At 44.2% G+C, this 15,231-nt stretch overlaps 1 protein-coding gene across 4 annotated transcripts in view; it reads left to right on the top strand.

The window, feature by feature from the left end:
* Positions 1-15,231, top strand: part of NHS (NHS actin remodeling regulator) — a 314,641-nt gene that overhangs the window by 255,493 nt on the left and 43,917 nt on the right. For all 4 annotated transcript variants that reach the window (XM_075589804.1, XM_075589803.1, XM_075589806.1 and 1 more), the window contains one exon: positions 4,043-4,195. In XM_075589804.1, the coding sequence (XP_075445919.1) occupies positions 4,043-4,195 (153 nt within the window). The remainder of the gene's footprint in view (positions 1-4,042; positions 4,196-15,231) is intronic.

The following is a 15,231-nucleotide window of genomic DNA, read 5'->3' as shown; positions in this document are numbered from 1 at the left end:
TTTTCTGGTGAACGTGCCTGAGTTAATAATCTTTCACACGTATCATTTATTCTGAATGTAACTCTTGTCAGATGAGACCTGTACGCAGAATGGATCTAAGCATTTAGCCTGATGGATAAAAAAAAATCAGAGGTCACTGTGTATTTGTTTGTAGTACAATGCCAATAAAGGAGAGCTTTGAGAACACAATATATTTTGCCTGACATATTTCTTCTCTCTTCTACTTATGTAGGCTGTTTGAGGTTAACAAAAATGTGCCTTTGACTTACATAGTTACATAGTAGATGAGGTTGAATAAAGACATATGTCCATCAAGTTCAACCTATGCTAAATTTAGACTAGAAATACTTTATCTAATATTTCATGTTTATTGAAAAACATCACATAGAACATGGGTAGTTACCCTCCTTCAAAATAATGTCAAACGTGTAGAAATTTTGAATGTGCAATTAGAAGTTATATTGTTTTCTGCTGTACAACCACGATCGTTTTCTTATAGTTAACATATACATTAATATGCTGTGATGTTTCATGCATTCAATTTGTGTTTTATCCATGTCCTACATTGTAGTTTGTCCTTAAAAATCTTATATTGGAAATGGTCCCAGAGGGGATCATTATATATTCATCACGTTTTGATGAATATATTATGTTTAGTAATTTTGAATGAATTACTCTTGTATTTAATGCATTCTCTGCCTCAGACCTATTTCTCATATGTACCCATACCTCCTGGCTATGTCAACTACACTGCTGTTTGAGTACACATTACTTTTTACATTATTTTATTACTTCTTTCAGTTTTGGGTACACATTTACACATTTTATTTATCTCTTATATTATTGATTTGCTCTTGATACAAAGAATCCTAGCAATTTAGTTTTTCCAGTTTTGCTGTAATAAAAGTTTGTACGCTCTACTCATACTTATATATATAAAAAAAAACATACATTTTCATATACAGATACTTATTCTTTGATAGATACAATACATACCAGTCCTAAATACTTACTCTTCTGGGGAGACATGCCGTTAATTGATTCCTTTGAACGGTGTTGTTTAGATGTGATGCCAATTTAACATCAAGACACACAACTCTGTCACTCCTTTTGGTGAAGGAGCATACATCTCATTACAAAGTAATACAAAACAGGCGTCTCTGCCACTTTAATTACATATATACAGTATCTTTCTTTCCCAAATTAATTTGATACATTGTTTTTTTTTTTTTTTAAAACATCAATACAGGAGAAAAAAATCCCTTTTCTTAGTTTGCTTATGCCTGGTACTGTCACTGGAGCTGCTATTCATAGGACAGTCCACTTACAGAAAGTCTTCTTCATTATGAAGACCCCAGGAGTGTGTAACACATTTGCACATGACAGGGTCAAACTTTGCCTGCCCTTGCAGTATGTTTTTCATGTTGAGTACTATACTTTATCATGTAGATAAGACGAAGGCCTCTTTAATGCTAGAGGACACTTTCGTTCAACTTTGAAAGCTTTGTCTGGTGTTAAACATCCACAGCAGATATTGGATCCTGACAAACTATAAATCACAGTTGACATATGAGGCATCCTTGGTTTCAATGCAGTGTTGTAGCTTACACCTGTGCTTTGTTTTTCTCTGTAATGCCACAAAAAAAGGCTCAGTATGGAACGATCCTGATATTTGTAGGACTGATTTAGATTAAAGGGTATCCATAGTTCAACAATCAATTAAAGGGGAAAAACGTTTATCGCAAAGTTTCCTCAAGCTTGTTAACACTAGTATGTTATGCTTTAGAGACAAAAAGGGATTGGGTAGCATGTGTGAGACACTTTTTTTTTCACGTGTGAGACACGATACACTCTTTTTCTATATCATAAAAGAAAAATAGATCCAGCACACTTGGACTTCTTCAATAAGTGGAATTTAATTACATAATTACACAGTAATCAACGTTTTGGTTGGTCCTTATTGGGACCTTTGACCGAAATGCATCAATCCCTGTGTAAATAAATTTCACTTAATTAAAAAATCCAAGTGAGCTGGATCTATTTTTCTTTGATATATAATAGCGCTCTCTCTCTCTCTCTCTCTCTCTCTCTGTATATGTATATATATGCATATGTATGTATATATATATATAGTAACCCCTCTTTATAAACAAACTATACGAACAGTGCGAACGCTGCGCAAAAAATAATAACTTTTATCTCTGTCCGGCCTCCCACTCATGGGTACTGGCCTGTAGATCCTGGTGTGCTAGCACGATCGTTGGAGCTCATAAACTGTGTGTGTGTGTGTGTTGCAGGCCTGGTGCTTCACAAAGGTCAAACTGTGATGGCAATATAACTGCAGTTTATATCCTTTTCGGGTTAGCTCACCCACTCCAACCTGGTTTAATTCCTGCACAGCTGGGCTCCCTAATCTCTCTCTGTAGTAGCCTCTGTCTGCCTGCTTCCCTCTGCACTGTCAGGTCCTGGTCTCTGCTGGGCCCTGCTGCATGCACTGGTCCATTGGGGCAACTCTTTCTCTACAGTTCCCTCTCTCTTAGGGGTCCTGCATAGACTATCAGTGCAGAATGGGTCTGCCCACCCTCACTCCCTCAGCTCCCTTTCCAACTGTCATTCCATTGGCTAAGCACAGTCACATAGTCCAGTGGAATGTAATTCTTAAAGGGGCCATGTCCTGTGCTGATAGCAGACACAGGGGTTACATACACACACACATATATATATATATATATATATATATATATATATATATATATATATATATAGATATATACATGTAGATGTAGCGATAGATATATATAGAGATAGGTAGATAGATAGAGATATGTAGAGGTATCTGTACCGTGTTAGTCAAGCTTAATAATCAAAAATTAATAGACAATTCCGTTCTGTGGCTAACGAATATAAGAGAGAGAGAGAGAGAGAGAGAGAGGGGGGGGAGAGAGAGGGGGGGAGAGAGAGAGGGGGAGAGAGAGAGAGAGAGAGAGAGAGAGAGAGAGAGAGAGAGAGAGAGAGAGAGAGAGAGAGAGAGAGAGAGAGAGAGAGAGAGAGAGAGAGAGATAGATATGTTCAGGGCACTCAACAGGGGAAAATATAAGGAAAGCAACTTATCTGGTCAGTTGTGGTGCAAGCAGTGCAACCAGGATCACCATCCAGCAGCAAAAATAGACCAAATCCTGATGTACAAAATCTGCAGCACTCACCAATTCAAATGCAAAAACAATTTAATGTAGAAACACAAGCATCAGGGGTAACAGCAGGGAAAAAGAAGCAACGTTTCGGACCTACCAGGAGCTTGAGAAAGGACTGGTAGGTCCGAAACGTCGATTCTTTTTTCCTGCTGTTACCCCTGATGCTTGTGTTTCTACATTAAATTGCTTTTGCATTTGAATTGGTGAGTGCTGCAGATTGTGTACATCAGGATTTTATATATATATATATATATATATAATACTGAGTTAAGTTATGGTGAGTAAAAAAAGTGACAAAAACCCTCCACAGGAAAGCAAATATGCAAATATAGCTGTATGCTCATCTGCATGTCTTAGGCAGGTCTGCAACCCCGCCTTTCCCCATTATCACCCAGCATACAGCACTTCCACTGCAGCAAGGGATTCTGGGAAATGACATGCAAATGAGCACACAGTGTCACTTTTTATATATATATATATAAAAAGCAGAAAATAGTCATGTTAGTCCAGTTGCGATAGTGCAGAATAAATTAGTTCTTCAGTATTCGGTGATACCTTTTTTATTGGACTAACAATTTATGTCATAGGACAAGCTTTCGAGAGTTCTCCACTCTTCTTCAGGTCAAGCAATATAGAGTAAAGTATATATATATACACAGACACACATATATATGCATTCTTGAGTATTTTCTGTCTTTACTGTATCCTTTATTTAGAAATGTACCAAATACAATGACAACTACATGTATGTTCTTCTCTCTTCACTACACCATCAGTTTTATTGATGAGCAGTAAGCATTAACGTAACATGAACAAATGATCAAGTTTTCTTTTCCTCTCTTTCTAAACAGCGGTCTCAAACCTGGATGCAGAGAGCAAGCTGACTGTGTATTACAAGACACCCTGGCACCAGCAGAGAAATATTTTCCTGCCCTCCACCAGGCCTTCATGTGTAGAAGAGCTGCACCGCCATGCGAAGCAGAACCTACGTTCCATGCGGAGGGGTGAGATGCCCTGTTACGCCTCTCATTTCTTATAAAGCTTTGTGTCTCATGTTCCACATTATAATTATCCCCGTGCACATATATAAACAGCATATTTTATTTCTGTTGGTGCACTAAACTGTTAAGAAGTAAGTCAAAGGGATTTGGTGATTTTTCAGTTAAGATGAGTATAAGGAGCATTATTTGGCTGTTTTTGTACTCGTTCAGTAACTTTAAGTCAGAACGTGTTGAAGTTGGATTTGTAATGCTACTACCACTTGGGGAACAAATGCGTACATAAATGATAAATGTGCCCTTGTTTATTCATAGATCTATGTGCTTCTCTGCTGCACTTAAGAGGGGATTGGAGCTCATTCGATGAGTCATAAAAGGAGACTCAGGAGGATGTTATGCTCTAAGGCACCTGCCGGGGAATAATAAGATCCTCCTAGGTCATTTACTTGATGATAACGAAGACAAGCCAATAAATATGATGGTTGATATGGAGAACTATAGTGTTTTACATAGAAGGAACCCCTCATGTACCCTATAAACAATAATATTATATTACTGTACATATAACAATATCATAAATCAGTGTTTTACTTATACTTTCTACCTAGTAGACAACCAACACAGCTCCAAAATGCAAATTGCTAGTCATTAAACCATAATGTCTAACATGGAACCATTTTAATGTAGTCATAATTTAACCTTCCATGAATGGCAGGACAAGAAATTACGAAGACCAGACAAATAATGGTCCAATATTGACATACAATTTCATGCATTAAATTATATATATCAAGTTTTAAAAATAATTACGTTTCAGTTATGAATACTATGGTACAGAAAATGGGGTTGTTTACATTAGTTGCCCAATGCTATCGCAATAAGGTCCTGCAAAGTCATGGTACTGTACTATACCAATTATCAGGAGACTATGGCTCCACCTCTATGGCACACATCATTACCTGGCGCCGAGGTATCAAATAAATTGCATTGAAGTCATATGTGTACATATATGTATTTAAAATCTACATAGTTAAGAAGTAATGTGTATATATACATATATAAATATACACAAAACCTATATATTTTTTATGTATACTGTATGTGTGTGTACACACAGTGTGTGGGTTTTGCTGTCGGCTGCGTATCGGTTTGTAGAGATCCTCGTGCCAGCTAATTTAGAAGGCAGAGTTAAGACCTTCTTTGCCCTGTAGGAGTAATACATAAAAATTTGACTTCCTTGCCTTAGCTTTATTGCTGCAGTAAAATCTTTATGTAGCATTGGTATTTTCCTTTTTAAACGAAGCCAGTGAAAAAGGTGGCTATACTGTCGGTCATGCTTTTTGTTTTTTAATACTGGGTTTGAAGCAGGGGGTCTTTGTACCTGAACCACATTGATTTGATCTACGGGGACCCCTTGCTTCCTTAGATTCTTACCTCTGAAGGTGGCTGCCAGTAGCACAGAAAATGTCCAATAGGCTTAAAGGTTAAACGTCATCCCTTGTGGCTTCCTATTGCCGTGGGACCTTTAAACAGAAGTGAAATACAAATATCACCTTCCGATGTAAGTATCTCAGTGAACATAAGCAAGTATTTTAAAATAGAGGAAGCTCACAGGAGCCTTAGGTTGAGTATAAATAAACTTCTATTGTATCAATGCAGCAGAGCAGGCATACATATATTGTAACGTTTCTGGACAATTCTTCAGATCATACATGTATACAATATAACAATATACAGTGGTCGACAAATCACCCAAAAATCTACTCGCCGAACAAAAAATCTGCTCGTCACCTAGTCCCGCCCTAAGCCCCGCCCTAGTCCCGCCCAACCCTACCCTAGTCCCGCCCCCAACCCCACCCTAGTCCCGCCCTAGTCCCATCCGCTATAAAAAAAATCAAATAAAATAAATTGAATAAATTCCTAGTAAGAACAACATTAGTTTTTGACATAAGTTTATTTATTGTATTACATTATACTACAATTAGTCCTTGTTACGTGTGTGTGTATGTGTGTGTGTATGTGTATGTGTGATCTTACCTGATCCGCAGTCCAGGTACCTCATTCCCGCAATGTTATATGTTGGAGGTGAGGTGTTTCTTACCTGTCTTCTGGGTTAGGGGGGATTCCGATGCCTCCTGTGTGAAACTTGAATCAGATCTGGAAGTAAGCAGTATAGGTTATTTCGGTGTAGGTATAGGGCAGTTAAGATATATAGGGTAAGTAAGATATCCAGGTCCAGAGTGTGAGACAGTGTGAGAGAGAGAGACAGAGAGTGGGTGAGAGAGAGAGAGTGACACACAGAAAGAGAGAGCGACACAGAGAGAGAGAGAGCGACACAGAGAGAGAGAGAGAGCGACACACAGAGAGAGAGCGACACACACAGAGAGAGCGACACACACACAGAGAGAGCGACACACACAGAGAGAGAGAGCGACACACACACAGAGAGCAACACACACACACACAGAGCGACACACACATAGAGAGGGTGAGAGAGAGAGAGACTAAGTCAGTCATCCTACTCACACACACTCTCACACACACTCACTCTGACACTCACACACTCACACACTCACTGACACACACTGACACACACTGACAGACACACACACACACTCTGACAGACACATACACACACTCACACACACACTCTGACAGACACATACACACATTGACAGACACACACACACACTCTGACAGACACACACACTACCAGAAACGGCGCCGGGAGTCCCGCTCACCATCGGAGGTATGTTGGAGTCATCGGGGGCTGCGGGCGACATCGGGAGCTTGCGGGAGACATCGGAGGTTTGAGGGGGCCTGCGGGGATTTGCCGCGGCTTGCGGGAGACATCGGAGGTTTGAGGGGGCCTGCGGGGGGTTGCGGTGGCTTGCGGGAGACATCGGAGGTTTGAGGGGTCCAGCGGGGGCATATGGCAGCCAATGGGGTTATGCGGGGACCTGCGGCAGCAATTGGGGGTATGCGGCGATTATTGGGGGTATGTGGAGGCATGTGGGGATAAGCGGGGGCAATGGGAGGTATGCGGGGGCCATTGGGGGTAAGGGGGGGCATTGGGAGGTATGCGGGGGCCATTGGGGATATGAGGGGGCCAGCGGGGGCATATGGCAGCCAATGGGGTTATGCGGGGACCTGCGGCAGCAATTGGGGGTATGCGGCGATTATTGGGGGTATGTGGAGGCCTGTGGGGGTAAGCGGGGCAATGGGAGGTATGCGGGGGCCATTGGGGGTAAGCGGGGGGCATTGGGAGGTATGCGGGGGCCATTGGGGATATGAGGGGGCCTGCGGGGGCATACGGCGGCCATTGGGGATATGCGGGGGCCATTGGGGATATGAGGGGGCCTGCGGGGGCATAAGGCGGCCAATGGGGGTATGCGGGGGCCTGCGGCGGCAATTGGGAGTATGCGGTGACCATTGGGGGTATGTGGGGGCCTGCGGGGGTAAGCGGGGGGCATTGGGAGGTATGCGGGGGCCATTGGGGGTAAGCGGGGGCCATTGGGAGGTATGCAGGGGCCATTGGGGATATGCGGGGGCCATTGGGGATATACGGGTGCCTGCGGAGGCACTCTCTGGCTGCTACGGGGAGGAGAAACGTGCTCAGAGAGGCGGGGGAGGAGGGAGGGCACTACTCAGGGAGCCGGAGGCGGGGTAAGCTCCTGCAGCAACATGAACCCGCCTCCAGCTTTTTTTTTTTCCTCCAGCGCAAGCAGGGGAAATTAAACAGCAGCGCGAGCAGGGAATTTTTTTTAAAAAAGCACGTGTGCTGCTTGGGCCAATAGGAGCTCGCCACAGTGTTAAATCCACTTGCCCGGGGCGTGCAGATGTATAGGTTTGTCGAACACTGACAATATATATATGCCTGCTCTGATACATTAATACAGTACAAGTGTATTTATACTCAACCTAAAGCTCCTGTGTCCTTCCTCTATTTTCAAATACTTGCTTATGTTCACGTGGATCCAGCTTTGGGATGCCGGGATCAACAGAGGGTGAGCACCAAGGTGAAAAGTATTGCTAAATATATATTTATAAAGCATTGATGTGCCACTCTTCACACATCTTTTCTAAGTATCGGCTTCGCAGTCCTATATATATCTTATACTATATTAGTGAAAGCACTGTATGTTTGCCTGCCTGGATGTCCGGTGTCCCTAGGGGAAATCTCATTGGTCCCTTGGGCCGCCCGCCCCCGCACACCTCTCATTGGCCCTAGGCGGAGTGACGGGCCATACACACACACACACACACAAACACACAACACACAACACATCAGCTCTATACACACACACACAACACAGCAGCTCTATACACACACACACACACAACACAGCAGCTCTATACACACACACACACACACACACACAACACAGCAGCTCTATACACACACACACACACACACACCTACACACACACACACACACACAACACAGCAGCTCTACACACACACACACACACACACACACACACACACACACACACACACACACACACACACACACACACACACACACACACACACACACACACACACACACACAACACAGCAGCTCTATACACACACACACACACACACACACACACAACACAGCAGCTCTACACACACACACAACACAGCAGCTCTATACACACACACACACACACACACACACAACACAGCAGCTCTATACACACACACACACACACACACAACACAGCAGCTCTATACACACACACACACACACACACACACAACACAGCAGCTCTATACACACACACACACACACACACACACACACAACACAGCAGCTCTATACACACACACACACACACACAACACAGCAGCTCTATACACACACACACACACACACACACCCTCTGTCCGCCCCCCCCCCCCATCACGTGCGCCGCCCTGCACTGGCTCCGGACGGGAAGCGCGGCCCTCCTACCTCAGCCGCTCCCTTACCTCCCCGGCACTACCACCCGCTCAGGTAAGTCACTGTGCGTCCCGCCTCAGCCTCAGGCCCACTGCGCGTCCCGCCTCAGCCTCAGGCCCACTGCGCGTCCCGCCTCAGCCTCAGGCCCACTGCGCGTCCCGCCTCAGCCTCAGGCCCACTGTGCGTCCCGCCTCAGCCTCAGGCCCACTGCGCGTCCCGCCTCAGCTCCCCGTCCCCCGCTCCCCTTTCCCCCGTCCCCCGCTCCCCTTTCCCCCGTCCCCCGCTCCCCTTTCCCCCGCTCCCCTTTCCCCCGTCCCCCGCTCTCCTTTCCCCCGTCCCCCGCTCTCCTTTCCCCCGTCCCCCGCTCCCCTTTCCCCCGTCCCCCGCTCCCCTTTCCCCCCCCCCCCGCTCCCCTTTCCCCCATCCCCCGCTACCCTTTCCCCCGTCCCCCGCTCCCCTTTCCCGTCCCCCGCTCCCCTTTCTCCCCCCCCGCTCCCCTTTCTCCCCCCCCGCTCCCCTTTCTCCCCCCCGCTCCCCTTTCTCCCTCCCCGCTCCCCTTTCTCCCCCCCCGCTCCCCTTTCTCCCCCCCGCTCCCCTTTCTCCCCCCCCCCAAACCTTTACAACAAATACTCACCTATTGTTCCACGATTTATAAATAATACTACCTATTACGCATTTACATCCCGGGCAACGCCGGGTCTCTCAGCTAGTATATATATATAAAATATATATATATCATATATCGTATATATCATACGTTACAAACAGTAAAGGAGGCGACGTCACTCAGCAGGTTTCCAAAACAACAATTGTATTGAAGATATTAGCACATAGAACCAACGTTTCGATACACACAGGGGGATCAAAATTTTGGTTCTATGTGCTAATACCTTCATTAAATTGTTCTTTTGGAAACCTGCTGAGTGTTGTCGCCTCCTTGCCACCTTTACTGTTGATAATGTATGCTTTACTTGCCTTATGGTAGAAGCACCAGCCTATAGCTTCACTAATACAGGAGTGCCGGATATCATCTATATATATATATATATATATATATATATATATATATATATATATATATACACACATATATATGTTATATATACATATACAGTAGGCATCCACAGTACTCCGAAAAGTAGAAAAAAAAGTTGTTTATTAGTTCATCAGCATACACCAATAATACAAAGTCATTGACGTTTCGAGTCTATCTGGCCCTTTGTCAAGCTCCTAACACAGCCAGATCCTAGATTGCTTTAATATTAGAATAGAAGATTTATAACGCCATCTTTTCGCACCATTAATTCTTTATTTCCTGGTTATGGCAGCTTGAAGTTGCCAAATATGACAGTGCATCCTAGTCTTTCGAATGGAAGAACTCTATCCCCATTACTTCAAGATGCTGTCCGTGACCTACATTAAAAGGATGATGGTGGCCAGGCATACACAAAAACAAAAAGATGCACTCCGTTGGAATGCTCAATTATGGTGGGCGAATGAAACAAAAGTAGTTACTGTGGATAACCTTTTCCATATGAACTTCGGGACATTTAGTGGGCATATTCCAGTCCACGTGCACCCACTAAATGCCAGTTAAAGCTTAGGCTAAGGCCCCGTTGCACGCGTCCGCACGGCTGTCTTGCTTGTCGGCGGCGCGTGCAACTCACTGCACCGCGATCTGCGGTCTGCAGGAAACTTTTTTCGGAGTGGGGGGGGTGTGGCCACACGGGTCGGGGGGGTGCGGCCATGACGTGGGGGGGGCGCGGCCATGACGGGGGGGGCGGGACCAAAACAAAGCAGGCCTCGCAGCTGGCTTGCCATTGGTTGATGGGAGCCAGTCTATGATTGGCCCCTTCGCGTACCATGTGACGCATTGCCGCACGGGAACACCATTCTCTTGTATCCCGTGCTGGCTGACGCGTCACAGTACATCGTCAGTTGGCAGTGAGGAGGGACTGGGACCGGATCGTGAGGTTAAACCGCAATGGTGAGTTGCGCTCACGCCGCCGCCCGCACCACCGGGCGCAGCGGGTCCCAGTCCTTATTCTTATTGTGATTAAATTATAGAGTGCCCCAGTACGTTACATTATGTTCTGTATATAAATATTCTCCTTCCTCAAATCCTTATCTCTCTGCCTCAAAGCGACAGGAAGGTGGCAACGGTGTCCAGAAATGTGTATAGGGGCACTTGTGCTGGTAGGTTTAACCATACTATGAAAACTTGAACATTATACCTGGCAAAAGTGGGAGAGGTACTGGCCAACATGTAAATGAGGCCAGCATGGCAAGTAAGGCCTCAACCTCGAAAATGGAACACAAACCATAAAGCCATGGCCCTCATTGTCCTGAGGCTGGAATGTTCTTGGACTTGACAGCATTTAGGAAGAAAGTATGAAGGCAGAGGGTGCTAAGAATCACCAGAGCTTAATCAAAATCTGCCATTGAAACCTAAACCTGGATATCTACTGGACAAATGTCATCATTCAGTTGACAAAGAGATACAGGCTTCAAATAATCCAAGTATATGCTCCAACATCAAGCCACACAGACAATGAAAACATGGAAGACTTCATGAAATCAACCAACTTAACAACAAAGGAAATTGTCACCTCAATATCATTATAGGAGATTTCAATGCAAATATTGGTGCCCATCAGAAAGATGACGCATCAGTTGGTAAGTATGGTTATGGTAACAGGAACGAACACAGGAAACTATTGGCAGAATTAGCAGAATGTGAAAACTTCTACATTATGAATTCATTCTTTAAGAAGAATCCAAATAGAAAATGGAGATGGAATTGCCCCAATGGAGTCAAGAATGCAATTGATTATATCCTAACTCAGGGTTGCGCAAACGTTTCAGTCTGCGCCCCCCCCGCCTGCTCTCCCGCCTGCTTGCACCCCCATCCTTACCTTGTCTCCAGTGTCAAATGACGTCGCGGGGTCACATGACGTCACATTGTCATGTCACGTTACCCGCGGCGTCATTTGACGCTGCGTTGCCATGGCGACGAGTCGCCGAAGACAAGGTAAGGGAAGTTGCAGAGGCCATACGCGATCCCCCAGAATTTAGTTTAAATGCCATGCGGGAGAGCGCAGGGCCTCTGTAACAGCTGCGCCCTCCCCCCCCCCCCCCTGGAAAATCTTGCGCCCCCCAGTTTGCGCACCCCTGTGCTAACAAGAAACATGTGATTGCACAGAAGACTGCACAGTCCTTAACCATTTTGACACAAGGAGTGATTACGATTGGTTCGCTGCAGATTACATCTGAATGCAAAATTGGGGGGGGGGAAATTATTAAAAAGAAGATAAAAACATAAATATCAATAACCTCAAGAATAACAGCATATAAACTAGAACTAAAACATTGCTTCAGCTGGCTTAGAATGCATGGGGAAACCTAAACAAACGATTATCAAGAACTTTTGAAGATTGCAGGTAAAAGCGCAGAAAAAAACTTGATGAAGCAAGAAACAGGATTAGAAAATATCCGATGAGACAAAACAATTAATGAGACGACAATAAATGTAGCAATCCCAAGGTGCAAGAATAATATATGAATATGCAGAGCTGTGCAAGACAATCAAATGGATAATTGCATATAGAAGGAATAAATGCTAAAGTGCTGATGAAACCTAATATCAATGACAGGAGGAAACACGATTTCCAACCGACACCACATAAAAGTACAGCAATAATCAAACCACAGAACAAAATATAAATGGTACGCTGACTAATCCTTAACACATAAATCAGAGCACAAAACATAAGTAATCTAATCCTGTAAAGATATAAATGCTAGTGCATATGGCTCATGAGAAATTTAAACTGGGTATGGAGAACCTGCTTAGTCGCCACCGGATAACAGGTGAAATACGGAAAAAAATATATTGAAGAATGCAGGGTTGCCACATTTAAGTTTGTTATATAAAGACGTCGAAATACAGTAGGAAAATAAAATTGAAATTGAGACATTTCCTATATGTTTTCATGACAAAAACACACATCATTTCTTGCCCCCTCCATCCATCTCCCCCATCCTCATCTCTTTCTTGCCCCCTCCATCTCTCAGCCCCCTCTTCCCTCCATCTCTCAGCCCCCCAACTTCCTCCATCTCTCAGCCCCCTTCTCCTCACAGCCTCCCTCATCTCTCCTCCTCACAGCCCCCTCCTCTTTCTCACAGCCCCCTCCCCCTCACTGCCTCCCTCCTCCTCACAATTCCCCTTCTCCTCACAGCTTCCCCCCTCCTCTCAGTCTCTCTCCTCCTCCTCATAGCTCCGGTTCTCCTCACAGCTCCCCCTCCTGTCAATCCTCTGAGCCCCCGTCCTCCTTTTCACACTCCCCCTCCTACTCCTCACATCCCCTATCTCACTTCACAGCACTTACCTGGCGGAGAAGGTCAGCCGGCAGGAGGATGGCAGCTGTGTGCGGGGGATGGAGGCTGCGATGGGGGACCATGGAAGTGACGGCAGCAGTGAGGACAATGGCTCCATCACTGTCCCCTGTGGCCGCCACCATGGTCCTACCATGGAAGCCGCTATCCCTGCCTTCTGCTGCTGCACAGCTGCCATCCTTCTCCCTCTCCCCCTGTCTCTCCTGGAAGGACCTTCTTCCCTGAATTGCACCTGAAATACGGGACAATTATGCATCCCGAAATACCTTTCAGGGAGAACAGGACAATTAATTGAAATAGGGGACAATCCCGTATATACGGAACATCTGGCAACCTTAGAAGAATGTATAACGCCCCAAAAGTACAGAAGTACTGATTTCCCAGACTAATTGTTGTAGAGAAGAATATATTACATAGTTACATAATAGATGAGGTTGAAAAAAGACGTAGGTCCATTAAGTTCAACCTACTGTATGCTAAATTTAGATGACAGATACTTTATCCTATATCTGTACTTACAGTATATTGAACCAGAGGAAGGCAAACAAAAAATCCCAGTGACATATCATCCAATGATATCTCATAAAGGAAAAAATAAATTCCTTCCTGACTCCAAGAATTGGCAATAAGACTACTCTTTGGATTAATATCCTTCCCATGTACACTTATTAGGTATATCCCTTTATACATTTCCATTCTAAAAAGATGTCCAACATTTTGGAAAATATCTATTGTATCTGCCATCAAAGTCCCCATGGGTAATGAATTCCACATTTTAACTGCCCTTACTGTAAAGAACCCTTTCCTTTGCTGCTGGTGAAATCTCCTCTACTCCAACCTTAAGGTCAATAGTAACTGGCCATGAAGGCCTCTCATGTATCACAAAAGCTAAAGAAGAAAAAGCAAACACTTAATGTTGCGAAGAAGCAAATCATTGCACTCAAACAATCGAGGGATCAACAATAAAAGACTGTTCTTATCATAAGGAGAGTTGAAGAATTCTACATGTAAGTGTACAGATAACACAGGGCATAATCCATCAGAAGATAAGCAAAAAGAAACCACCAATGATGTGCTATGCATCCTTCCAGAAGAAGTGGCAAAAGCAATAAAATCCATGAAGAATGGGTAGGCTCCTGGGGAAAATGGATTTACAACTGAAATATTGAAAGAAGCTGGGGAACAAGTGTAAAAAAATAATTGCAAAACTCTTTACATGCTGCTTGAAGAACAGGAAATTTCCAGAGCAATGGAGTCATATCATAGTTATCCTCATCCACAAGAAAGGAGACAAAGACGACCTGAAGAACTACAGACACATCAGTCAACTTTCAATCACTTACAACAGTTTTAAGAAGATACTGACTAATTGGCTACAGCAGACCCTGGACTTAAGCCCAGCCTCGAGAGAAAGTGGGATTTCACAGTGGATTCAACACAATTGACCATATACCAGTCTTTCAAAAAGGGATTACCCAAAGTAATTAATATGATGTACCACTTAGTTTAGGATTCTGTCTACACCTCAGCAGTCCAAGATGCATTAGATGACAAAATGTTGAAGAAGCATACTTTGATATTATAAAGAACATTTCAGAGAATGCCACATCAACCATAAGACTATATGAAGATTCAAGCAAGATGAGGATCAGCAAAGGAGTGTGGCAGGGAGACACCATATCACCAAGACATTGGATTGAAAAGAAAAAGCAATAC

This window comes from Ascaphus truei, chromosome 3 (genome assembly GCF_040206685.1).
Source record: "Ascaphus truei isolate aAscTru1 chromosome 3, aAscTru1.hap1, whole genome shotgun sequence".
Lineage (NCBI taxonomy): Eukaryota > Metazoa > Chordata > Amphibia > Anura > Ascaphidae > Ascaphus > Ascaphus truei.
Note: the sequence above shows the minus strand (reverse complement) of the source record. Positions and strands in the feature narration are given on the sequence as shown.